Source organism: Equus asinus, chromosome 21 (genome assembly GCF_041296235.1).
Source record: "Equus asinus isolate D_3611 breed Donkey chromosome 21, EquAss-T2T_v2, whole genome shotgun sequence".
NCBI classification, from domain to species: Eukaryota; Metazoa; Chordata; class Mammalia; order Perissodactyla; family Equidae; genus Equus; species Equus asinus.
Genome location: NC_091810.1, coordinates 11816492 through 11843320, shown reverse-complemented (window position 1 = coordinate 11843320; position 26829 = coordinate 11816492). Strand labels below are relative to the sequence as shown.

At 51.6% G+C, this 26829-nt stretch overlaps 1 protein-coding gene across 11 annotated transcripts in view; it reads left to right on the top strand.

Annotated features, from left to right (window-relative positions):
* Positions 1–26829, top strand: part of MGLL (monoglyceride lipase) — a 117683-nt gene that overhangs the window by 56058 nt on the left and 34796 nt on the right. For all 11 annotated transcript variants that reach the window (XM_014846102.3, XM_014846104.3, XM_014846105.3 and 8 more), the window contains exons 4-5: positions 24003–24139; positions 25332–25442. In XM_014846102.3, the coding sequence (XP_014701588.1) occupies positions 24003–24139; positions 25332–25442 (248 nt within the window). The remainder of the gene's footprint in view (positions 1–24002; positions 24140–25331; positions 25443–26829) is intronic.

Genomic DNA, 26829 nt, shown 5'->3' with positions numbered 1-26829 from the left:
GGTTGAAGTTTCTGAGAAGGGAGAGAATAGATACTGGTTGGCCAAATGGCTATCTCAGCTGAGTACTCCCCGTCTAGGGGAGGGGACGCTGGTTCCCCATTAACAGGAATGAGAGGAAGTGTCTTTGACAAAGGCATTGATGTAAGAAACAAAATGAATCCAGGTAATATATAGAAGTATAATAGGTAGATAATAATACGGACAGTGTGTGGCCAGGACGAAATTGTGAAGGTGGTGCCCTGGGATGAAGACTGGGTGACTCTGATTCCTATGGAAGAAGTTCCGGGCCATAGAAGGTTTGATGCCTTTTCTGGGGCCCACAGTGGGTCCCCTTGACTCTGGGTTCAGAGCACCAGTGACACATGTCCATTCAAATCCACCAGTGTCCAGCTGCACTGAGTCACGTTGCTGGCTGGTGGCTGCCCAGGAGGCATGCGTGCATGGCGTCAGTGTGCCTCCCCACCCACACGCCCTCAGAACCACGCTTCCCTTCTTTGCACTTGTCGTTAAATGTCCTTTGACGTACGCCTGGCATTCCGTGTCACTCCCATGTGTGGGAGACCGTCGTGGGGGTGGTGGGAGGGGACTGAGATGCAGGAAGACGGGCCGAGTGCGAGAGGCACCTTGTCCTCTACGAAGCTGCGAGCAAATATTGGAACCTTTTGAATTTTTTTAAACCACCTCTTCCCTCTTTCACAAGAACAGAGTATAGCTGACGTGAACACAGTTTAACTTCGATTTTCTCCTTGTTCCTAGGTCAGAGTGGCTCGTGAGAAGTGAAATTGTTTGAATTAAGGTTTTATGTTCTGCTTTTCTTTCCGAAGTTGAGCAACATCTGGGGCAGTCCCGCACGGATGATTCTGTGTAGGCTGGAAGAGCAGCCCCACTGTTTGAGGGGCCTCCCAGACACCACAGCTGGGTGATGACCCAAACCAGGTGCCATTACCCAAAAGTCTGAGGATGCCAGAAAATACTTATAAAAACAAACACAAACACCCCGTGTCTTGCCCATCATTGCGATCCTCCTGCACAGTCCATTCACTTGGGCTCAAGGTGAATTTTTAAATCAGAAAGCGCAGACGGTGGAGGGAACGTTGCTGTCCAGAGGGCGTGGGCTGTGAGAACAGGAGCACGCACATTTCAAACTGCATCTTACAAGATGCCCACCCAAACCCCCTAGCGTTTTGACATTCCCTCTCTCTCCGTGGTTGGTTTCCTCAGCTGCTGAGTGGGAGGGAGTGTGGGGAGGTGGCTGGGAGCCTCAGGGGACAGACTGGGCGACAAAGCACGGCCTTCCCTGGCCTCCTAGGCCACGGCCGGGCCTGGGCCCCAGCCCTCCGAGAACGCCCGTGCCTCCCATCCCAGGCCTCCAGGGCTCCTTGCTTCCCCGGCCTGGAGGCTGACCGTGCTAGGCACCTACCGGGCCTAACAGCCTAAGGAGGTCAGAGCAGAGCGGGCCAGCTGTGGACTGGGCGCTCGGGTCACACTGCCCCTCTGAGGCTGGGTTTCCTCAGCGGTGAATGGAGAGCAGTAGTATGCCCCCCTGGCGGGGCTGTGCTGAGGAGCAGGCCCCTTAATAAACTCAAGAGCTTGAGGCACCGGATGGACGGGCAGTGTTTCTAAGTCTCCCAAGAGCCCTCAGCAGGAGGTTGAGGGGCTCTCTGACGGCTGAGGAAACCGGAGCGGGAGTGAAGTATTTCTCGCAATCTTGGAACATATTGGTACGAAGCTTTTTATACGTATTTTTCTTTCTTATTTTGCCTTTTATGGTTGTGAGGTGACAGGTGAACTGATTCCCTAAAAGGGAGAGATTTTCTCTCTTAGTCGAGGTACCTCCTTCTCTCACGGGGCTCTGAGGAGCTCGCAGTGAGCATGGTGAGAATGTGGGCAGCCCGGCCTGCGGGTCTTGGGGATCAGAGGTCAGCCCTGGGGGCCTCTCGCAGGCTGTGGACTGAGTTCACAGAAGGAAGCACGAGCAGGAGAAGGAAGTTCAGAAAAGCACAGTGAAACCAGGGCCTGAGAGGCGGGAGAGTGTGGCCTGCTCTCCACGGTGCACTGTCAGCCCCACGCGCTCGAACAGCCACTGACCAGAAGCGACCAAAACAGAACAATGTGCATGTGGGTGGCGGGGCCTCCAGAAACAAGGACCGTAGCTGAGAAGTGCTGGGGTGCCCGGATTCCTGAAGGCTGTGATCTGGCTGGCGGCAGGAAGTGCCACCAAGGGACGACAGGGCTCACAGGATACTGGCTGGTCCAGGCTGGTCCAGGCTGGTCCACCTTAGCATGCCAAGTCAGAGGCAGAGACGTATGAGGGGTGGAAATGGAAGCCCATCACCAAGGACAAGGTGTCAGGGGGCCCTACTGGGGGTGGTGAGACCTACATGTCCCCTGGACCAGGTGCCTTTGCCATCTTGTGACATGTGGCCTTGACTAAGTCATCGGGCTGCTTCTGAGCCCCCTCTTATTTGGAGAAGGAACTTTCCTCCTCGCAGACTCTATGCTGCTTTCATTATTGTCACCTTTCAATGGGGAAAGTGAAGGTCAGAGAGGTTACAGCGTTTGTGCACAGCTCTCCGATGGCAGAGCCAAAACTCGGGCCCAGGGATGTCCGAGGCTGATTCAGGGAAGCAGCGCTGCGGACGCGCCCGGCTCAGCAGCCGCGCGTGTTCCATTCTCAGTGGATGCCAGGATCATCAATGGAATGTGACTGTGGGGAGCAAAGAGCCATGCCAACCTGGAAAACCTGTGGTCTAGGGCCATTTTGGGTGGGGGCAAACAGCTGCACACCTAACCCCTCAGAATGTCACTGGGTTCTCAGAATCGCCAGGGAAAGGGCACAGCAACATCATCAGCTTCAGACCCCCTCGCCTGCCTGGCAGCAGGAGCTGTTGTGGTCCAGGCTCCTGGAGACCCAAGGCCGGGATGCTCTGTACCTCCTCACTGCTGTTACTTCTCTTCTGCTTTTCTAAGTTTCTTTTGTACTTTCTCCTGTGAACATTGTCTCCCATTTTCATAGTGACTCCTTTTATAGTCATCTTTCCATAAGAATCTCGTGTTTATTTTATAATGCAACAGGAGAAAATTTTTTTTTTTTTAATGCAAGACCATTGACTCAGAAAAAAATCAATCAAGGGCACAGAGCGAGTAAATGGAGGGCGATTTTTTTCCCTCTTAGAAAAATACAGCGCACATGCTTTTTACATGAAGGCAGGACAGAGAAAACTCTATTTGAGGAGAGTCCCATGCTCTGTAGCTTAAGGCTGTAGGAGGAGAGGAAAGGGAGGGAGCCTGAGAGAGGAGGGGGTGACAGAAACCGGAGAGTGCAGGGCAGAGGACGCTGGCTGGTTTGGCAGGAAGGGTCGGTTCGTTGGTCTGTGGATTTTGGAAAGCCTCCATCTGCCACTGTCTTCCCTTTAAAATGCTCATTTGACCAGTGAGCCCACACGTCGGTTTCCACCCTCAAGGGACCTGGCATGTGTGTGCAGAAACCAACTTCATTCCAGTGAAAAGTCGGGAGCAGCCCACGTGCTGCCAGCAGAGGAGCAGTTACGCAGACGAGGGCAGGCCCGCTCGCTCGTACTTGTGGTTACAAGAGGGAGAGAGCTATGATCGCGGCTCTGGAAAGGTCTCCAAGACATATTGTGAAGGGAAAAAATAGAGTGCTGTTTATGGAATGAAAAAGATCATAACACGAAATTCTAGGGCGGCACAGACGCGTGAGTGAGTGTGTAGAGAAAGGTCTAGAAGGAGACATGCCAAAATGACAGCTTTAAAATCAGTAGATGCAATGCTTGTTGACCAAGGTGTCATTTGTGGCCCTTCCCCTGCCGTAGCGCTTGGCCTCTGGAAGGGCCCCTGTGGACCCAGAGGCCCCAGATGTCCACCACAGGAGAAGGGGTCTCTTGGCCGGAGGCTTCTATTCTAAAACAGAATTCTCTGAGGGCCAGTTTACACTGAACCAAGGTTTTCTCACTCAGGGACATCGGCGACAGTGGTCAGTTAATCAGTTAGTTATTGCTGTGCGACAAACTGCCCCAAATGGAGCAGCTTAGGACACAGCTGTTTGTGTAGCTCACGATCCTGAGAGCCAGCGAGGTCGCCTGGGCTCAGCTGCAGGTCGGTGAGGCAGCCCTGGTCTGGGATCAGCTGGCCGTTGGCTGGGGTAACAGAGGCCATGGAGGTGACTGGACTGGTCTCTGTCATCCGGCAGGTTGGCAGGGTTTCCAGAAACTGCAAGACCTTTCGAGCCTAGGCTCAGACCTGGCCAAACCTCACCTTCTCTGCACAGCTTCCACCAGCACGAGTCCGGAGCCCAGGTGCAGGCCTGGCTGGAGGAGCTGCAGGGGCTCGTGGGAAGCGAGGACTGCAGCCGCCTTACGGTCGGCCTACCAAGTGACCACATAAGCTCCCAGGTGTGTTTCCAAGAAGGCAAAGATGGGAGAAGAGAGTGAGAAGTGTTTCTTGGGGCTATTTCTGGTAATTGCTGTTTCCTGTCCCAGGATGTCATGGTGGCGGTTAGGGGATTGTCTGGATGGCTCTGATCCAGGCTGGCAGAACCATCACTGCCCTATCAAAGGGCTCTTCAGTTCCACTGTCCCTGTTCCCACCCACCCCCACGCTCAGCTCACTCACTTTCATATTCTCGGCGCCTGGCCGAGTCGCGGGCCCATTGGTTTGACGTATGAATGCCCTGATCCCCATCACAGTTGTTCTCAGGAGCAGACGGTGGGCCGACTGCAGAGCTGGATGGATTTATTTTCATGCTTCATGTACTTGTACATGTGTGATTAAAAAGCTAAAAACCTTTATGACAAACCCTTAAAACCCTTATGACAAAATACCAATTCGTTGTAGAAATTTTGGAAAATACAAAAAAAAAAGGACAAAAAAGTTAAAATAACCTTAATCCAGTTACCCAAAGACAACTAGTACATGTTTTGTGGTATAGCCTTTCAGCTGTGTGTGTGTCTGTGTGTGTGGTCTTTGTGTGTATATGTGTTTGTGTGTGAATATGTGTGTGTGTCTGTCATATGTGGGTTTGTGTGGGTGTGGAAATGACTGAGACCAGTGGCTTTGCCAACAGAATCCACAGATGTTCCCTTCTGAGTCACGTGGGGTCCAGCCTCCTCTTGCTGCTTGGGGCATCCTTGTTTCCTTCGTGGTGGTATTGGTCTTTCTCATTTTCTGTGCCCTCCTCCACTTTTTTGGAAGTTGCTTCTGAACCTGGAAAATGGGAGCACAGCACTTGGAAGCTTGATGGGACCAGATATGGAGACCATCTACTTAACTGCACAGATGAAGCAGTGACGGCCCAGAGAGGGCAACTGTCTTGCTCAGCGCCACCCAGCGGGTTGGGGGCAAAATGGGGACTCTTGATTCCTAGCCCATTGTCCCAGGCCACTTTATGTGGCCTCCTTGTCACTCATATGCCTTTCCTACGGGAAACCCAGAAGTAAAAAGGGCCCTGAATTCTACGAGGAAGCAAACTGGCCATGGTGGTGGCTCCTCAGCAGGGAGCCTCAGCCCCGCCCCCCCTTCCCACAGTGTGTTCCCCACACGGATCCCCCCCTGCATGATCAGGCCCTGCCGCTCCCTGACCCCTGGCTCCAGATCACAAGGCCTCCTTTCTGCTCCCCGCCCACCAGGCCCCCATCTGGAGCCTCCACACTTGCTGTTCCGTCTGCCATGGGAACATGTGTCCCCAGACGGCTGAACGGCTTCCTCTGTCCCCTCCTTCTCCTCTTTACTGAAGCATCACCTTCTCATGAGGCCTTCTCTAAAACTGCGATCCCCCGCACGTGCAGTCACACACACGCATACTCACACACGCACATGTGAACTCCCTCCACCGCCCCGTGCTCTATTTTCTGCAGACCACCAGCAGACCGGCTCTCCTCTTTTTGTGTTTCTTATTTGATTCCACTGGAGTGATAAAGGTCTGTTTGCGGGGGAGGAGGGCCTCAGTAAACACCTGGTTGAATAAAAAGTGAGTAGACTTTGAAATGAAGGAGGGCTGGAAATCAGGGAATGGAGGAGGCAGTGTGCACTTTTCCTTTTAAGATGGATGTTGTCTGAAGTGATGCATTCTGAAGGCATCCTGGCAGGAAAGCTCTTAGAAGGTTTGCTCGGGTCCTGTTCAGTCAGAGAGTGGCCGTGAGCCCGTGTCGGGGGCTCAGACTTTGCACCCCATCGCAGGCATCTCATCAAGCTGCCATTCGCAGGCGGCAAAGCACCATCGGGGCTGTAGACAGAGACGAGGGAGCAGCTCCCTGAAGGGGTGGAGGGCGAGGCGAGGTGCATGGAGGAGGTGACGTTGAGAGGGAGCTTTAGTGGCTGAGTAGAAGTCTGGGAGGTGGGCAGAGAAGGGTGGCATTCCTAGCAAAGAGAATTACATCTGCACAAGAACAGAGTCCCATGGCGGTGAGGTGTGTGGCAGGAACCGCAGGCCTCTTGCGTTTGGAGCATAAGGGAAAGGTTGCCACGCGTGTCGTTCAGCATGGGCGGCCGTGGCAGAGACCACAGGCTGGCGGCTCACACAGCAGACGTTTACTCCTCACAATTCCCGAGGCTGCAAGTCTGAGATCAAGGTGTCAGCAGGGTTGGTTTCTCTGAGGCCTGTCTCCGAGGCTCCTAGAGGCCGCTTTCTCCCTGTGTCCTCACGTGGTCTTCTCTCTGTGTGTGTCTGTGTCCTCGTCTCCTCGTTTATAAGGACACTAGACCTGTTGGACTAGGGCCCACCCACAGTACCTCATTTTCACTTAACTTGCTCTTGAAAGGCGCTGTCTCCAAATACAGTGGCGTTCTGAGGTGCTGGGGGTGAGGCTTCAACATGTGAACTTAGGGGGCACGACTCACTCCTAGCACCACGTCAGGAAATGAGTCAGGTGAGGTGTGGAAGGCCCTGGGCGCCACGGCCACGAGTTATGGAGGAAGGAGTGGACAGTACGATGTACAACTCTGAGTTCAGAAGAACTCAGATTTAACTCGGATGTTGCTTTGAATGCCGGATGCTCCTTCGTGGTACAGAGGGACGCCACTCTGAGGCCACGCAAGAAGGTGGACTCGCTTTTATGGAGGAACCTAAAACCGCCCTCCATATACTGTCCTGGTGAGATCCACAAAGTAGTGTTGAAAGTTGTTTGATGTTTGTTTACAATTACTTTTAACACTTGTCATTTTGGAGAATACTCAGAATCTTCTTGCTAACTATTTTTTACTCTATATAACACCTCTGGGGCCCCGTCCCTCCTGAAATCCTAAGTCAACTCGAAAGGAGATGGCATCTGGTCCTGCCTGGCCGGTTTTCGACCTCAGGTCCTGGAACACCAGGGCTGCGGCCAAATCCTGCTCCTGTGGGGAGAGCCCCCCTTCCCGTGATGGGACTGTCACTCGGTTGGGCAAGCTCAGGAGTCTGTGAGCCCACCCCAGGGGCCAGTGTGGACTGAGCTCCAGCTCCCATCACGGTTTCTGAGTGGTTCCTTCAAGACAGTCTTTGAGTTGCTCAGATAGGCGTTACGGTGGAAGCCTGCATCCCAGGGCAGCCTGAGACCTGTTCCAGAGTGTCTGGACAGCCACATCTTGCTGGACACTCCAGGGCCCCTCCCCAGTTGGGGCTGGCTGGACCTGAGGCCCTGCAGCCAATTCCAGGTGAGCCTATTAGTTGACCTGGAGCGAACCTCTGTTTGTGACCCAATAAACGGCAATCTCTGGTTCTCATTGGTTTTCTCATTCTTGAGAATTTGCTGTGGGCCTGGCACTTCCTGGATGCTGGAGCTACAACGCTAAGATAAGGCCCCTGTCCCAAGGAGCACAGTCTCAAGGAAGCCCTCACGGTGCAGAGCATGACTACACCACTGTGTGCCAGCACCAGAGCTGGGGACCCCGGGTGCACAGGGAGAAGTGAGGGGAGACTCCTAGGGGAGAGACAAGCTGAGTGGAGCTCCGCAAGGAGTGAGGGGAGTGTTCCCGATGGAGCAAGAGCGTGTGCAAGGCCCAGGGACATGCAGGATGTGCGGCGGTTCAGTGTGCCATGCCTGGCGCCTGGGGAGGACAGACGGTAGAGGCTGGGAGGGTGGCCTTGGTGCTGTCGCTTCCTCCGAGCCCCAGGCCATTGTTGGGCAGGAGCCAAGGAGCTTCCCACTCCTGCTGAGCAGGAGGGACAGACAACTTTCCAACACACAGCCATCCTACTGCCTAGCAAGGGTGGCCCCACCAGCCATCGAGCACAGGGCAATCAGATTAGTAGACCCCCCCCTCCCTGGGGAAGATGAGGAGGGAGGGGCAGGAGCGTGTCCCCCCCCCCCCCCCCCGAGGCCTGCAGGGTGTGGAGACCGCTGGGCTGGCCAGCGCGAGGTGGAAGAAGGGTGGCAGCGTGTGAGCGCCAGGGGGGCCTGCTCTAGGGGAGCCGAGCGCGCAGGAGGGCGAGGGAGCGTGGAGAATGACCCTGTGGTTCCACCACCAGCAAAGATAAGGAAACGCAGCAGTGTGAGGACCAGGCTGGGAGGGGACACAAGGGAACTAGTTTTAAGCAGGTGGGAAACATGGGGATGGGACCTGGGAGCCAAACAAGACGGGAAAACAGCCGGGTCATCACCCCATCGCAACTCAGGTGCCCGGTCTGGGTGAGGAGCGCAGGGCGGGGAGGGGGCTGGAGAGAGTGTTTCGTGAGCAGAGGCGGTGGTGCTGACGGGGCTGCACAGGGACGTGAGTGGCCTGGAGAGGCCCGGAGAAATGTGGAAACGGCCACGTGGTTGCAGCGTGTTGGTACGTTTGCCCTGAAGGTGAGCCAGATGACTCCGCTGGCAGCTCCGCGACAGAGCCCTCGAGACCTTCCCCTGAGGTGTCCCCGTCAGGCCACCACCTCTCCAAGCCTTCTGGACGCTGGGTCTCTGTTCCACTCAAACTCTCTTCCTTGGTTTGCTTCAGAAAGATCAAAATCACTTTTGTTAACACTGTGGGCAGAAAAGGACATTTCACCACCGGTCCATAAGGGGTTGGTGGCCAGTCAGCCTTCTCCTGTCCTCGTGGCCATTTGCCCCCCCCCCCCAACACACAGGGACAGCTCAGGACGACAGTCGGAGGGGCACTTGCTCTGGGCAGCCACCCACGGCAGAGCCTTGTTGGCCTGCGGGGAGGGGAGGGGGGCAGACGCCTCGCTGTGCACTGCAGCGTCCTGGAGCAGGACCCCTTCCTGGAGTGCTGCCCACGGGGCGAAGGCCGGCTGAAGAAGACGCACGTTTGTGGGGCGTCGGCTGTGTGACAGCTGCCTTCACCTGCTTTCTCATTTAAGCCTTTCGTCAACCTGCGAGCTAGATACAGTTGCCACCGATGGCGATTTTAACCGATGGGAAAACCAGGATCATAGCACGGAGGCAGCGTCCCCAAGCTCAGGGAGCCGAAAAGCAGCAGTCAGCATCTGAACCCAGATCTGGTGCCGAAGTCCGTGTTCCGTCTTCCAGAAACTCTGCCAGTCAGTGGGTTTGTGGTGTGGAGGCAAATATATGCCAAGACATAGGCTATTGTCTAGTAAAAATGAAGATGACCTAAAGGACAGGAGACAGTGGTTTAAAAAAATATTCTGTAAAATCCGGGTCAGGTCGGGAATTTGCCTAGTTTCACGTATTTTTCCATCCCTTTGACGTTTCCCCTTTATTTGGTTCTAAGTACATGAGGATTTTTTTTTATATTAAATATTTTTCTGAAGTTTCAAACCCTGGGGATTGCTGATCTCATGGCGTTCTATAATTTGCCCTAGGCATTATTTTGAATTTGCAGAGCATCCTGTTATTTTTGTCACAGACTTTTTATTCCTTGATTTCGTCGCATCCTGGAAGTTTCTGGTGGTGAATGCCTCGCCCCACCCCACAGCTGTTGCCTGTTTATAAGCCAGAGGCACTGTCTGTATATTCAACTTTTATTGGAAAGATCTGGATGAAAGGTCTGGCATTTCTGGATGATTCTGGCTAACTCAGAATCACCCTGAGTCCCCCCCAGTTCATGAGCCAGAAAATGAACAGGTGTGACCAGTTCATGAGACAGAATGGTCCCCACAGGCATGACACGTGGGAAGATGATCGCTAATCCCACAGGGGCACCAGCTTCCCTCCATCCTCCCAAAGCAAATCGTCCTCCTGCAGCACGATACAAAAGGAAGATCGGCCTGCAAGACGCCAAGAACCGTAGTTATGACACTTTCTGTCATGCTGTTTCCTTTTATTTATACAGTGGTGAGTAGGATGTTTTCAAATAAACCCTCTAAATATGAAATCCTGAGAATGCATTATTTCTAAAACGCCGCACCCTTAACAGCCTTTTAGCTGGTTACATTATAAAGCATGTTGTAACAGCTTAAAAAAAAAATCTGAGCCGAAATGTGTTTCCATAGCCCATATGCTGATTTCTGGCATCTTTATACCTTTTTCAAGCTGTTGTCAATTAGTAAAGAAATTAATCTCTGTCTTTATGTCCTTTGTAAAATCGGGCCCCTGCCTGGATGCGGCGGAGAGCTGCGAAGGGAGGCGCTCTCAGTGAGGGTTACTCAGTGCAGTGGTAGTTGGGGAGACGAAAACATGTTGTTCCAAGTGTCCACGGATGGAGATTTGGACCATCAGCAAACAGAAGAGGAGGAAATGGCTTTTGTTGAGGGAAACAAACTGTTTTCCAGGCCAACAAGCTGTGATCTTGGACTTTTTGCCATATGCATGTTTTTTTAAGAGAACGAGAGAGACAGCAGCAGAGCCTCCCTGGTCCTGTGACAGTCCCTGCCCGCACGTGGTCACATGCAGGCCTGTCCGCCTGGATCAGGTCTCTTTGCCCCGTGACTGTCAGTCTCCCTTTGTTCCCACACTCTCCACAAGGACATTTTTAGCATTAGTGAAATATGTCGGCTGATGGCCCAATATATTTTTTTGGTGGCAGCAAATGGATGTATGACCTTTTATCTTAAGGATGCAATTCCTTTACTTTTAATTTGTCATCGGTCTTATGTCCTTACACTTTGGTATAGACTGCCTTTGCTAATGAGATTTCTGCTATTAGTTGTCACAGAAGCACAGAAAACTAACCAGACCTTCGTTAGAAAGCATGATATCTAAATTTTAAACAGCATAATCATGTTGCAGCCTAAAGCAGGAAGGAAATATGGGGCTGCTGGCATCCTTGTTCCAATAAAGCATTGCAGTTAAAGGCTGGAAGCAGAAAATGCAAAGCAATCACGGGCAGGTCTGCTGGAACTGGGAGACCTGGGTTTGATGTGCCGGCGGCCACTCCGCTGGTTTGCTGTCACATCACTTTTGAGTGCATTTGACATGGCTCAAGCAGTCACACAGGCTCTCCCTGCAATGGGGACTTCCAAATCAGCCAGCCCAAAGCCTGGATTGTTTTAGGACCCGTTGTTTGGGTCACATATGTAGGCTCTATGGCTCTCTCCCTACCAAAGGTAGAGGAGGGGGTTGCCTTAAAAAGAGGAGAGAAGAACATAGGACTCGAGCTACGTGTCTTCAGGCCAAAACAATAGCTTCCCACTGGGTTTTCATCTGGAAGCCAAACACTGTAATGGAAAGCAGGTGGTTCTGCCACCTCCTAATAATAAACAGAGCGCTAACTCCCTGTGCTGACCAGGATATGATGGAACTCAATTTCCATACTTTGCTGGGGACAGCGAAAGTTGTCAAGGTGGAAACCATTTTTGGTTCAATGAATTAAGACTTACAAAAATATTCCTATCTTTTGATCTAGAAATCCCATTTTGGCAAGTTTATCCTAACAATTCTATAAACATCTGTAAAAAGATGTTCATCCCAGTGTTATTTAGAATAACAAAGGTTGAAGGGAGTCTCAGCATCCCTCTGTTAAAAGTGAAGCGAGTCTTGAGTTACCCCCTGGTGGGACAGCATGCAGTCCTATAAACCACAAGTGCAAGTTATGTACCAATGTGGAGAAGTGTTCATATACTATACATGTCAAGTTCAAAATCAACTCTGGGTCTCCAGTACCTAGCCAAGACCTGACACACAACAGGTATGAGGGAAAGTTTGTTCCGTTGAAAAGGACCTGCTTTCGCCATTTTCCTGTGGCAGCAGCCCTGAGAGAGAGGCCTTGTCCAATTGGAGGACTGACTTTCTCCCCAGCCCACCCCTAGCACGTGCCCCTCGGGAGGGACCACCCTGAGAAAACAGATGTTGGTGGAGCAAGGAGTCAAATTACATCCCCTGGCTGTTCTCGCTGGCAGGCACATCCATGGCCACCTCCACCTAACCCTTCCGCAGCTCCGTGACCACCCCGTGGCATGGCGTCCCAGCACCGGCAGAGTAAGCGCACACTCGCTGGCCGAGAGGAGCCTGAGACCCTGACCAGCTTTCCCGGCCCGCCAACGTGGCATCCAGAGCCCTGTGCGGGCAGACGGCTCCCGGGGCCACCGGAAATGGACAGTCTGATTTTGTGGTGTTAAAAACCTAAGTGGTGAGCTGTGTAGGCATCATTCCGCAATTTGAGTTTTTTCTCTCAGCCATGTGTCCTTGAGGGCTTCCCAGGTCATATAGTTCACATAGGCAAACCACTGAAATGAGACCAAACTTTAGTAATACTTATTTCTGGTTGGCGAGGGCAGGAGTGGTTTGTTCTTGTTTTTTAATTTTTCATTTCTACAGCTATTTACTGAGCCCGTCCTCTGTGCCCAGCCCTGATGGAGCACTTGGCTTAGATTGTCTGCTAATCTTACCAACAGTCCAGGAAAGGAGGGGCTGTGTCTTTCCAGGGTGCTTCACCTGCGACTCCGCTGCCCCAGGCTGGCTTCTCTACGGAATCTTCCTGCCCTCTCTCCACCTTCCCTGCTGCTCCTCTCCCATTCAGAGCAACTGTTGCCTTTTGACTTACACCCATTCCCTTCTCCCTGTGTGGGTCTCGGCTTCTGCGATGCTCTAGTGACCGTGTCCCAGGAGCGACTACCGTTGTCCTCACTTTGCAGATGAGGAGACTGGGGCCCAAAGGAGGGGAGAAGCTTGCCTGGGGCCTCACCAGGTGGAGCCAGACTGTGTGGGGAGGTCGAATTCCAGAGTCCCGCCTAACTCGCACCCAGTGGCTGCCTCCATGCTTTGCGTTTTTCCCAGGTATCTCCCTTGAACGTGTGTCACTTCTATAACCGGAGCAACAATGCAGGGTGTATTATTTACAATGGCGGCAAGTGGATAGAGGGTTTATCTTCAGTCCGCATGGTGTCCCCTGAATAGAAGGTGTTTTCAGTGCTGCTAGTAGAATGTTCTGCGATGGTGGGCATCCTCTACGCCTGCCCTGCCCAGTGCGGCAGCCGCCCCGCGTGTGAGGTTGTGGAGCCCTTGAAATGTGGCTGGTGAGACTGAGCAATTGAGTTTCTAATAGTCTTCCTTTTACTTAATTTAAACTTGTGTTTAATTAATTTAAACGTAATTTAATTAATTTTAACTTAATTTAAACCTAACTGACCCGTGTGGCTGGTGGCTGCCGTCTTGGACAGTGCAGTTTGCTGTCGCACCTTCCTGGGCCACACTGCCTGATGGATAAAGGACTCGGTGCCCCGCTGGCAGGAGCCAGGCGCCACCCGGCCTGCTTGGTCTCCTTGGGAGTGCTCCCTCCCTCAGGGGGCTGGGCTGGCAGCCACAGGACCATGCTCCATCCCTCTGAGCTGGGAGAGGAGCAGGGAGCCCGGTGGCCCATCTCTAACCTCTTCTCAGGCGGGGCTGGAGGGGTCAGGGCTCCAGCCAGCAGGACGCCTACGGCCCTGGCACATGGCTTCTGCCAAAGGCCTCTGTTTGCCTTGTCTGTTATTCTGACAAGACTGAGGGGTAGAGAATGCCTGAGGCCACATTCCAGGCCCCCAGCCTCCACCTCTCCGCCGTCATCATGCCAGACGCCCACTCAACTCCTCATGAAGCGGACACTTGATTCAGAAACAAGGCCTCCTGGGGCATGGCTTGCTTCTGCATTCGCTTGAGGAATCAACAGGAAAGTCTAGACCACCATTTCCAAACTTGCAGGAGTCAAGAGCACTTCTGACATGACTCTCATGTACTAACCATGTTAGTGAGCAATGATGCCACTTGCAAGGAGCAGTGATGATTGCACTGTCTCCTGGAGGTCGTCGGCGATATCCTGGAATTGAAATGACCCAGCAGACGTTCCAGTGCATAGCAGACAGGGCCGCTCTGCTCCCTTAAGAACCTAGAACGGCAGGTTGAGCCACACACGCGTGCCGCTAACCAACTCACACTCACACCCTCACTGAGTCCTCGCAGCACCTGCCGAGTGGCCCTCGCCAGTGCTCCTTCCTGCCTGTGAGGAAGCTCAGCCTTCGGAAGGCAAGGTCACTTGCAGGAGGAGCTGAGACTGTAGACCCACCCTAGGCCCTGGCCTCTCTTTCCCGTAGTTCTCTGGCTTCCGGCTCCCGCCTTCACGTTGAGCGGTGACTCGTCCCTCCAGGTTTGGGTTGCTGTTATCAAACCAGGGGACGCCCAGGCCCAGGGGCTGGCCCTCGGAGTGAGTGCTCGGCAAGTGAGTCTGTTCCTCCACCTTCATCACATCTTAGCTGAATTTGAACTTGCAACAGTGTTTATTCATTCGCGGTTCAGTGAGTGAATGTGTAAGGGCGCTCACCCTGCCGGCCCTGCCTGGGCACAGATGCGGGGAGCTGGGGCCTTGCTTGGCAGGAGTCTGAGCTCTCCGAGGCAGAGGAGCGTTCTCAGGCCGGGTTCGCGCTGCTGTCACATCCATTTACACTCTGTGGTCCAGAAAATGCTGGCCTGTCTCCCACCCTTCCTGAAATCTCTGGGGTCCTGACTCCAGCTGGTTTTAGTTGCTCGTATCACCAAGGCTTTCAGAAAGTTCCACTTTGTAAATATTAAAAATATAGCAGTTCAAATCCTGGAGAAATGATTCCGCACTTCTTTTTGCAGCAGTTCAGTTTACCATATGCAGTCTCCTTTGTTTTTTTAAAAGTAGCATTTGTTATAGTTTCAACAGAAGTTAAACTTGGGTTGCAGGGTTTCTATGTTTTTATCCTGTTTTACCGAGCCTGAGTTCCAAACAACCGTAACAGCCACCTGAGAACTCCTCTAACCTGTGGACAACAGAGCAGATCTAACTTAATGTTTTTGAAGGGGAACAAAAGGTCTGTTACATGTGAAACCTGGGAATTTTTAGTTTGAAGGAAACTGAGGGGAAAGACAAGCTAGTGCTTCATGTAAAAGAAAGCCATGACTGTACCGAGGATGCAGGCCAGCTGTCCGTCATCTCTTTGGAGAGCTGAATACGAGGAAAGCCCTTTAAGTGCGAGAAATGCAGGTTAGACATATAGAAGAATCTCTGACAGGAAAGAAGGCTGAACTAACTGGGTGACTAATGACTTTCTCCTCTGAAACTGCATGTAGGGGAAGGGACGCGAGTTAGTCTTGGCTGAGGACCCACGACCTGCTGGGTGTGTTACAGGATTTCATTTACCACGCCGCCAACTTTATGAGTAGATGTCACAGACGGTCAATGAGCAGAGGTAACTGCCATCTTCAAATCGTGTTTCGTTCCCTAGCTTTTTTATTTTATGCTTTTATCACATATGTATGGCTTTTTAAAAAATATATTGTTTGCTTTTGCTTGTTTTTTATCTTTATATAAAATGGCTAAACTGCATACTTATGCGGTCAGTGTATATTTTGTTTCTGAGCTTCATCCATGGTGCTGCAGGCAGCTTTATTCATTTCTCACTACCGTAGAATAATCTCTTTTGCTACAATGTATCTGTTCTCCAGCTGTGACCACAGGCCGCCGGGAGCACTCCTGCCTTTCTCCTGGTGCCCGGGCGTGCACAGGGTCTCTCTTGGTTGCAGGTACACCCGGGGGTGGATCTGCTGGGTTGTAAAGTAGGACAGATCAACCTTACAAGAGGCCAAATTGTTTTCCAAAGTGGTTGTACCAGTTTCTCTCTCCTGCAACATAGATGGGTTGTGGCTTCCTGTAAGCTGAGAAGTGAGGGCTTAATCAGGTCCCCCTCCCTGCTCCCAGCGGTGCTGTGTTCTGCTCTGGCACTCATCCACAAGTGGCTCTCATTCTCCCTTTGGGTTTGAGTAGCTGTGACTCCCACGTCTGGCTCCTGCTGGTCCAGTCATGTGGTCCTGGAAGCCAGAGGCTCCACAGTGACCGCCTGTCTCGTAGGGCTGAATCACATACGCTGCAGGAGTGCCCCTCCTGGAGCTGGCTGACCTCCCGTGGGCTGGCCAGGAGTGCAGGGCTGATACCCTAACTGGCAGAAGGAGAGTGTCCTCTTACCTATCAGATGGCCCTGGAGAAACCAAAGCCCGCTCTCCAGAGCTCGGCTCTGTTCAGCCCTGTGCACCTCCCATGGCTGCCCTCCTCCCGGGAGGAAACATCCCCTGGAAAATCAAGGAGAAACTAGCTGGGCTGCTGTGAATAAATACAGGAGCCTGCTAATGAGCTAATTGCACGTGCATCTCTCTACCCAGGTGTCATGGAATTGGGACAAAGCCAAGACCAGCGCCCTTTTTCTAGATTAGTTCTTTCATCTTTTAAGAGAGTTGGTTTCTTTGGAAGGCTGAGCAAATCCTACAGGGCCACTTGTGTGATGCTGCGGGTCCACCATTGAGTTGACGGCCGTAACCCTCTGTGTGGGTGCTCTCTCATTGGAGGCAAGACGAGAGAGGGTTTCCTCGGCCGCCACGTCCTTCTTCGTTTCACATCTTCTGTGACTTGCTGTGTGTTCACCCAGCCTCACCCCAGGTGGCACCTCCACGCTCCCGAACTCCCTCCCTCCACTCAGAGGCCACGCTTTCCCCTCCCAGCCCCTAGTAGCCAGAGCAGAGGCCGCTTTGGGGCCCTTATACCCAGGGAGCTGTGGATATAGTTGATGGACAAAGCTTTGGACAAGACTTTCCGTGATGGTCTTGTGGTGAAAGTGATAAAATGAGGCCAATTTTTTAAAAATGCAAATGTCACTCTTGTGCCTAAAACCCTCCCCGGACCCCCATCTTTCTGAGTAGAGGCCAACACCCCAACTGTAGCCCTGGCCCCAGGGTACCACACTTTCTCCCACCCAGGATCTTCGTCCACTGTGTCCCCAGGTCTGAGACATGCTCACCCCGCCCCTCTGTGGACCTGGCCACTCTTCCCAGCTGGGCTCAGACAGCACTTCCTCAAGGAAGCTCCGGGCCTGGGAAGCTGCCGAATCTCCCAGGGACCGGTTTTCTTGTCCATAAATCTCGCACGTGTGCCCATGGAACGTGCCGTGGGGAACATCTTTGAACACGGGGAGCTTGTAGACGAGAGGTCTTCTGTGAACATCTGTTGCTATTTGCTGTGGTTATTATAGTGTCAGTCTCTGCCCAGCCCCTGTGCTCCCACCATACCCCGCTCTCAAATATTTATGACGGCTCCAGTAGCTTCCCGGTGGCCTCCATGTTTGCACATCTGTAGACGCTAGAGAGCACAGCCACGTGGCGAGCGTGACCCATCTCTGCATGAGACGGCCACCCGATCATGCATAGGATCGCCTCCGGTGTGAGCGGCTCCCGACACCAGCTCGGAGGGAATGCGCCAGCCATGTGTTTGCACAGCAGGTTCTGTATCCTATTAGAAAGGGCTTTTCTTTTCATTCCATCCGTCTCTGAGCCTCCTGCTTCCTGCTCATGTTTTGCACTGAGCTGTGACAGTAGAAGCCCTGGATCTGGAGTCTGAAACCTGCACTTGACTCCTTGCGCAGCCTCTAATTCACTGCGAGGCTGAGCTCCATCCAGTTTATCTGAGGGTCCGTTTTCTCAGCTAGAAAATGGGGGAGAGAATCCTTAACTCACAGAGTTCGTGAGGATCAAATGAAATAAACTCTGGGAACAGGGCTTTGTAAATTACAAACAGCCATGCAAATATCAGGGGTTGTTTTTCCTGCTTTTTGAATGCTTAATCTCTCTTTCCTTACTCAGGGCTGTGTCTGACCAGCTTTTTCTTCTGTAAGAAAATGAATACTAAGTAGGACCGGTTCCCTAGGGAAAGGGAAGTGGGATGTTCATTTCTTCCTGTTCTAGCGTTAATGGGATCGTCAGCCTCCTGGGAACTTCCCGGTGGCCTCTCTCCTTGCGCACAGTAACAGCATGGAAGGCTATTTCCAGGTAGAAACATTTGTATGAGACAGAGACTGGCCTTGTTTAATCATTCAGCAAAGAACTATTGAGGGCTTATTTGCATCAAATATAGTGCTGGAGGGTTGTAAGGGTGCCTGGGGCTTATTTTAATCGGGTATGGTAAGAAAAGGACACAGAAATGACTGTCATGAAGGAAGACTTTATTATGTTCATGAATCCCTAGGAACAGGAAACATGGCCACGTGCAGGGCCACACGGGGAAGCACCAGGTGGTCAGGAGGTGGAGTGAGGGGAAAATGTGGGCAGGAGCCTTTACTGTGGTTTCTGTGGGAAGGAAGGACGGGCTTAGGACTGGCTGGTCTGAATAATTTCAGGACTCTGGAAAGTAGGGCTGTCCCGAGTTGTCTGGTACCCGGCCCTGGCTGATCCGGGTAGTGGCCCAGAGTGTGAGACCTCAGTAGAGGAGGTGGGTGAGGGTGTGGACACTGGATTGGTTGGGTTGCATCTGAAAGGCTAGCTCACAGGTGAGTCCTTTCCTATCTCCAGAAATTAGCTAACCCTCTAGGGTCGGCTCTACCCAGATGTTGAAGCATCAAAGTACAGAAAATCAAAACTGCTGTTAGTACATGGCAGAATCAGGGTAAACAAAACTAAAAATATGTTGGATTAAGATCTGTGGCACGGGATTCTTTCTTTTAAAAAAATATAAGGCAAAGAAGAATTTTAATTTCCTCCGCAGAACTGCTGCTCAGTAGACTCAGTTTCTCCGGTGGGAAAAGAAATGTATCACGTCAGCCATAGTTGGAGTAACCAAGCTGAATCTCTTTGGTGAGTGGCCATTATGGAAATACCACCTACAATTCATTTCAACAGATGTCTGTCAAGCATCTTCCCTCTGCCAGGCCTGTGCAAGGCCCTGAGGAACCGCAGGTGAATAAAGTACAATCCTTGCTCTCAAGGGAAGCCCTGGCAAATATGGGGCACCTACATGCCCACCCTCCTCCCCAAGTCCACGGCAGACATCACTGGCCACACGGCAGACACCACTGATCGCTCACAGCACTCTTTTCTGCCCAGTCCAGCCAGATTCACTGTAGAATCCTCCACAGCACAGGGCAGTGGGGACCTCCAGCTGCAAATCAGAGCTGTTTGTCACCCTGACTCTAGGGACCCCCAGTCCCCATGGGAGGGGTGGTGCTGGAGGAAAGAAAGAGGGGAGCTCCCATCACCTCGAGTGTGAGAGACAGAGGTGCTGTGCTTGTGGGTGTGGAGGGCAACAGTCACACCTGTGCGGAGGGCATCGACTCCATGAAGTGACAGGATTTGAGACGGGCCTTAAGGGCCTTGACTCCCAGGCTGGTGCAGGGGTGAGGGCACCGCAGCAGAGGGGCTGTTCCATGAGAGGCACAGGCAGGAAGTGTGGATGTGCCTGGAGGAACAGTGGGCAGATGGGTGTGCGTGTGCTCTCTGCGAGGCGGCGGGACCAAGAGGAGCCTTTCGTGGGGACCCGTGCTGGGCTGGCACATGTGACCGTGTTCTGAAACAGAGGGGGCAGTCTGACCGCCACAAAATCAGAGCAGCTTCCGGAAGAGGCGGCAGGACAGTGCAGAGTGGGTCAGAGCAGGGAGGGCTTGGGGCGGGCAGGGAGACTGGTTAGGAAGCTATCGCCAGTTAAACGGCGACAAGCGTCTCACCCCCGTGAGTGACACAGGAGCGCAAAGGAGGAGACGATTCAGGAGGCTGTGGATCTAGAAATCCAGAAGGATTTGGGCACCAGCTGGATGTAGGAATACAATTAAAGTCAAAGACGACAGCCCTGTTTTGAGCCTGAATGATTTGGAAGGATAGAAACCACCACGTGCAACCCAGGAGGAGAGCCAGTTTGGAAGCAGCTGGAGGAGCCGTGCGACAACTAGGGGAGTCTTTCTGATGGGGGCTGGCAAGGTGGATCCGCAGCTCTGGAAAGAGCCCAGAGCCAGAGGAAGCATAGTTAGGAGATGTCTACATCAAGAGGAGAGTCATCACTTGGGAGTGATGGACCTGAATTCGAGAGAGCTTGCAGAGTGACCAGGGGCCTCCTGCGCACAACATGCAGACAGGAGAGACAGACGCTGTGGTGCCTTAGTAATGGGGGCTGACTCATGAGTAAGCAGACCAGCAGGGCTGGGCGGAAATCCAGAAATAGACTAGGCTCCAGCGAAAAAGGAACTTTAAGGTATGATAAGGGTGGCATCACAATTAGGTTAAGAGACTTCTCTTCTGTTAAGAGAATTAAGGCTCGTCTGCATTTTGGAACTTGATGGAGGAGGGAATTGAACAAAATTGTGAATACACTAAATGCAGCTGAATTGGTATACTTTACAATGGTTAATTTTGTTACATGAATTTCACTTCAAATTAAAAACAAAAAAGGGAGAACCATCGAGAAAGAGATCCCTATCTCACACCATATACCAAGATAAACTCCAAACGGATCAAGATTAAAAGGTAAAAATGAAACCTTATCTGCAGATGGATGGCGGTGATGGCTGCACGGCAATGTGAAAGTGCTCAATGCCGCTGAGCTGTACCTTAAAAATGGTTGTGAAGGTAAATTTTATGTTATATGTATGTTACCTCAGAAAAAGAAATGAAACCATAAAAGACCTCACAGAAAACATGGCTGACTTTCTTTACAACCCTGGAGTGGAGAAGGCCTTTGTAACTAAGAATCAAAATTCAGAGGACATAAAAAGAAAGATTGATAATTTGACAATTTTAAAATAAAAATCTGCATAGCTAAAGACAATATAAAGTCAAGAAGCAAATGACCAACTAATGTACAAAGAGTTCTTAAATATCAAGAAGAAACATAAAACCCTGATAGAAAAAATAAGCAAAGATATGAATTCTTAGTTTACCAAAAAAGAAATGCAAATGGCTCTTAAAATAGGAGAAGATGCTCAACCTACGCTTTCTCTTCTGTTATCTGGGCAAAAATCCAAACATCAACCAGCACATGCTACTGATAAGGCTGAGAGAAACAGGTCCTCTCCCAGGCCTGGCAGATAGAAGCTGTATATCCACGTGGAGGGGAGTGAGCACCATCTGCCGGAATGGTATATGCACACACCTTTCAAGCAAGTGACCCTGCATCTAGGCATGTATCCTGAAGATACACCTTCACAAAGATGAAATAAAGTATCCCCTGCTTATTCATTGTAGCCAGATGTTTAAGAAACAAGAGATTGGATAGAAAACAAACGTTTTTCAGTAAGAGACCGCTTGAATAACTATAGTTCACCCACACAAAGGAGCGCTATGCGGTAGGCAACAGAACGGAGAGGCGCTGTGTCCTGTTTGTGATACAAAGTGACCCTTCTCCAGAATATGTTAAAAGTGTAGAAAACCAGATGGAGAGCAGGATGGATATGTGTCATGCGACCTTTTACGTAAGAAACGAGGCAAAATAAGAATAGATAGATGATAGATAGATAGATGATGGATGACGGATAGACTGATTGATAGATGATAGAGAGATAGATGATGAATGGGTGGATAGATAGAGAGAGAGGTAATTTTCTCATTTTTGGGAAATAAAATGCTTCAAGGAAAAAAACAAAATAATTAAAATGATTAACTATAGGGAACGAGAGGGGAGGGGTGGGGAGCTCGGAGGAGGAGCAAGACTTCTCTGGATGAATCTTTTACAGATTTCTGACTGTCGTACCAGGTGTTTCCATTTCAGAAAAGAAAATTAAAAAGCAAAAAAGCCAAACCTATAATTGAAAACAAATTTCATTTTAAATTAATGAAACTGATTGTATATTAAATTAGTAAGATAGGGATATGGAGAAAATGATTTTTCCATGTTTGTAATAATTTGACCTATGAACACAGAACTCTGGCCATATCCTTCGTGAACTGTATTCTGGGACTGGGGGAGAGGGCCTGGCACGTGATTGGTTAATGGGTACGAGAGTCTGCTCGGGCCGCCACACAAAGTGCCACAGGCTGGGGGCTTAAACAGCAGAAGTTGATTGTCTCCCAGTTCTGGAGGCCAGAAGTCCAAGATCAAGGCGTCGGCAGGGTTGGTGTCTTCGTGGCCTCTCTCCTCGGCTCACAGGTGGCCATCTTCCCTCCGTGTCCTCACACGGGCTTCCCTCTGTGAGTGTCTGTCTTATTCTTATAAGGACGCCAGTCAGATTGGCTGGGGCCTACCCACATGACCTCATTTTTACTAAATTATCTCTTTAAAGACCCTGTCTCCACATACAGTCACGTTCTGAGGTACGGGGCTTAGGACGTCGACCCCATGATGTTGCAGGAAGGTGGGCCTCAGTTCAGCCCCAAACAAGGAGGACAGAGTTTCAGTTTGGGAAGGTGAAAAAGTTCTGGACACAGATAGTGGTGATGGGTGTATAACAGTGTGAATGTACCTAATAATTCTGAACTGCACACTAAAAAATGGTTAAGATGGTCAATTTTGTGTTACCTATATTTTACCACAGTAAAAAATAAAAATAAATTTAAGAAGGGAAAAACTCCTCAGAGGAGAACGGAAACGAGGGTGCCACCGAGGGGTGCCAGGCCTGTGGGCTGCAGGCTGCGTGTGATGGCCAGAGAGGTGGGTGGGAGCGGGTACAGGGAGGGTGGGGACGCATGGCGGACAGGACAGGAGGAAACAGGAGCTTGTGGTGTGACCACGACGAGGGTGTCCAAGTTTGAAGTCTGGGCAGCCGGTCCATTCCAGGTGCTGACGGGTCCTCGCCCCTCCCATCTGTGAAGTGAGTCACCGTGGTTATCAGCATCCCGGCTTCCCACAGCGGTGGCGGCAGGGTCTGGGCGGACACTCTGGGTGGGCCCTGCTCTCTGGGAGCTCTTTCCTTTTGCGATTGTCAAACTACCCGCTGCTCTCGGCCTCAATAAGGAAGCCAGCATGTTGTTTCTATAGCGACTGACGTCCTTCAGAGAGAGAAGACATGCAGAGACCCCAAGAAAAGAACAAGGGAAGTGAACAGCACGGATATCAGAGAGACAATAAAATCCAGGAAGGGCAGCCTGTGACCTAGTTTTATTGCTGCTCCATTGAGATTTCTGGCAAGCACACTTGACTATTTTATTTGATGTTTGTCATATTATTGTCACTGAAGGCTGTAAAGTGAGGTGGCAGGATGCATCACTTTACCTGGTGAAAGGCTAACACTGAAACATAACCATGAGGGTCAGGGAACTGGGAAAACCCAGGAGGAGTCCACTCTTGCTCCTGCCCACTGGGCAGAAAACCAGGCTGGCTGACACTTTCCATGTACCTGTCCTTTCTTTCTTCCTTGAAATGGCCACAAGGAAGGCATCCTGACTGTGTGGACAGGCTTTGCCATATTTACATCCCGGTTCACCACTTTCTGGCTGTGTGATCTTGGGCAAGTTCCTTAACCACTCTGTGCTTCAATTTCCTAATCTGTGAAATGGGGAGAGAAGAACTCCCACATTCAAGAGTTCAAGGTTGGAAAGGGTTTAATGAGATGATACATTCAGGTCCTCAATAAAGAGTAGCTGGTGGGGGCCAGCCCCATGGCTGAGTGGTTAAGTTCACGTGCTCAGCTTCAGCGGCCCAGGGTTTTGCCGGTTCCGATGCTGGGCAAGGACATGGCACCGCTTATCAGGCCACGCTGAGACAGCATCCCACAAAACACAACCAGAGGCACTCACAACCAGAATTTACAACTATGTGCTGGGGGGCTTTGGGCAGAAGAAGAAGGAAAGAAGATTGGCAACAGATGTTAGCTCAGGTGCCAATCTTTAAAAAAAACAGAAAGAGTAGCTGGTGATTGCGGTGAAGAAACCGCTGAGCTTGAGCAGGAGTCACCTCCTGGTAACGGCAGCTCTCGGTCTCCCGTTCCCTTCCAGTTGGCCACGGACAGAGCGAAGGGGAGAGGATGGTCGTGTCTGACTTCCACGTTTTCGTCAGGGACGTGCTCCAGCACGTGGATATCATGCAGAAAGACTATCCCGGGATCCCTGTCTTCCTTCTGGGCCACTCCATGGTAAGTCGACCTCAGAAGACGGGGTCCGGATCAGCCCGGTCCCCCACCTCCCCGGGGGGGTGGGAGGGGTGAGAAGCTGCGATGGAGCAGGGGCCACCCTGCCCCCCGGCCCACGCTTGCTGCCAGCTGACACGTTGCCCTCTGCACGCCCTGCACTTGGGGATCCCAGGCAGTTTCGTGCTTAGCAAACAAGCCAGGTTCAGAGTCCCGGAGGCAGCCCCCGAGGGAGTGCACGCCAGGGCCCCAGGCACCCGCCAGCCCTCACTGAGGAGCTCAGGGGTGGGGCCTTTTGGGAATGGGATCTTTTCTTCAGAGCCCGCTGGCCCTTCAGTGCTGTCTCATAGTGAGGCTCCCAAGGGCGCTTCTGCTCCCTGCAGAGCCACTGCCTGGAGCCTGGGGCTCCTCGGTTGGGGAGAAGCACGTGGAACCAGCTCCTTCAAGGGCATTCAAAACCCTTCTCACCTTTTACATTTATAAAATCCTTTAAGAATCAGCCAAATACCATCTTTAAATCGGAGTCTTCAAACTGGCAGTGCCCAGGCCCCCTCTCCCTACAGGCAGACTGCTGGGGTGGCTGCTGAGGACTTCAAATGGCTTGGATTTGAGCGCCCAGGGCCTTTCCACGCGGTGCCGGGCCTTCGGCCCCCTTTACCACAGCCTGCCTCTGTTCCTACACTTCCCTTACCTGCCTGGCCCTCAAGCAGTTGTGATTTCAACGCAGTGTTCAAATTACCCTCAGCTCCAGCAGCTGACACCTCCTGCCTTCAGCACCATCCACCTTATTTTTCTTGGAACCTAAATTTCTGGGACCTTTACTAAGCCAGGGGAAAAAGTGTAGCAATCTCTTATTATTATCAGGTTATGAGAAGAAAAACAAAGTCCCTTATTAAGCCTGACGGAATGGGTGAATTGGAGGTCTGCCAGCTACTGTTTCACTTGCAGCCCACAAGCAGGAAACTTATTTATATCTCTCTGAAATGTTTGCTCTTGGAAAAACCCAGAGAAAAACCAGGTGTCATAAAATAATTGTAGGTTCAGTTTATCTAGCATTCCATGGTGTCTGTGGCGAGGTGGACCTCCTCAGGGCTCCTGGCCAGGCCTGCAGCCTGGGAGAGTTCACTGCTGCTGCTCATGAGGAATACATGCCCTGGTGGGAGCCGCATGCAGCAACTCTGCCTGTTTTGCATTGCAGGGAGGTGCCATCGTCATCCTCACAGCCGCAGAGAGGCCAGGCCACTTCTCTGGCATGGTTCTCATTTCGCCTTTGGTTCTTGCCAATCCTGAGTCGGCCACCACTTTCAAGGTAAATGGACTTCCGGTTCTGTGAAACTCCTATAGCTTCCCCAGGCCTTGGAGCATCCATTTATAGCTAGAGTCTGGACAAAGGGGCCAACATCCGTTCTTGGACTTCATGCGGTATTGTGTTAAGGTTGGACAAATATCAAACATTGTTGCCACGGGGGTTCCATAATTTCTAAAGCCAGGTGCGTTTTTCCCAAAGACAAAACAAAAATGACTTCCTGTTTGTGCATGTTTTATTGGTGAATGTTAAAAGGAGAAAAGGTTGCACTAATTAGGAATCCAGCAAAGTAACCTTTGTTAACAAGTCTCCTGTAAGGCTTGAGCTGATTGTCGTTGACTGTTTGCCAACTTCAGCAGAAGAGCATAGTGAATGGACTTGCAGGCAATTTGTAACTGCAACATAGAGTGGCATTCACAGTAGCTCTCCTCCATTCCGGATTCTGACTGATGCGTTGTTTTGTTTTCCATTATAATGTTAAACAATGGCACACTGAACGGCACATGCTGCGGGTGGGGGGAGATGGGGCGGGAATTTGAGCGACAGTGACAAGGCAAATGAGCCAACAAATCCTACCCAGAAGTAGAATAGGTGCCTTCTCTCCCTGAGAAAGGAGAGGAGACCAGCGGGCTGCTTAGTTGTGGACGTGGGCTGTTGACGTGTTATGGACCTGTCCTCGAGGGGCGTGAGGTTTGAGAGACACATTAACCCAGTGGAAGTGGAAAATCCCAGCCTTGCGTTTCGCCGAGGGAGGTTCGGTCCCTCCCCAGTGCTGGGTGGGAGCTGCTGCCTCCTGAGCTAGTTCCCAGGCCTCTCAGAGGAGCGTGAGGGGCGAGGTGGTGGGTCACGGGGCCACGGGGAAGAGGGCAGCCACCAGCCCGCCGGCTTACTCGGCTTTCCCTGGCCTCACCATCAAATGACAGTGGGCACGTTTAAGTAAGTGACTTAGCGCTGATGCCTGGGGTGTTCTCCTGAGGACCCAAACGATGGAACGCAGTACGGGGGACAAAACCTTGTAAAAGTGTCCTCAAAATGTTTCTTCTAGCTCACAGCAGCAGACTTAATCCTGGCCCTAAGAGATGGGCAGCAGGTCCTGTGTCTGGGCTTCCAGTTAGATACAGAAAACGTCACCAATTTGAAGTGAGGACAGGCTGAGCAAAAGGGAAACCTGGAACTCTCCGATGGGTTAATCAGAGAATAGCGATTGATTTAATCTGCTGAAGAAGAGAGATGGCTGGCTCCTTTGAATTTTACTCCGTTTTGAGGACATGACCACTGACTCATTGAAGTCGACCATCCTCAGTAAATTTCAGTGCTGTATGGACAACAGGGAGGTGGGCGCCGCCCTTCCTCCACCTCGGAAAGATAATCGCAGATGTTCACAGGGCCA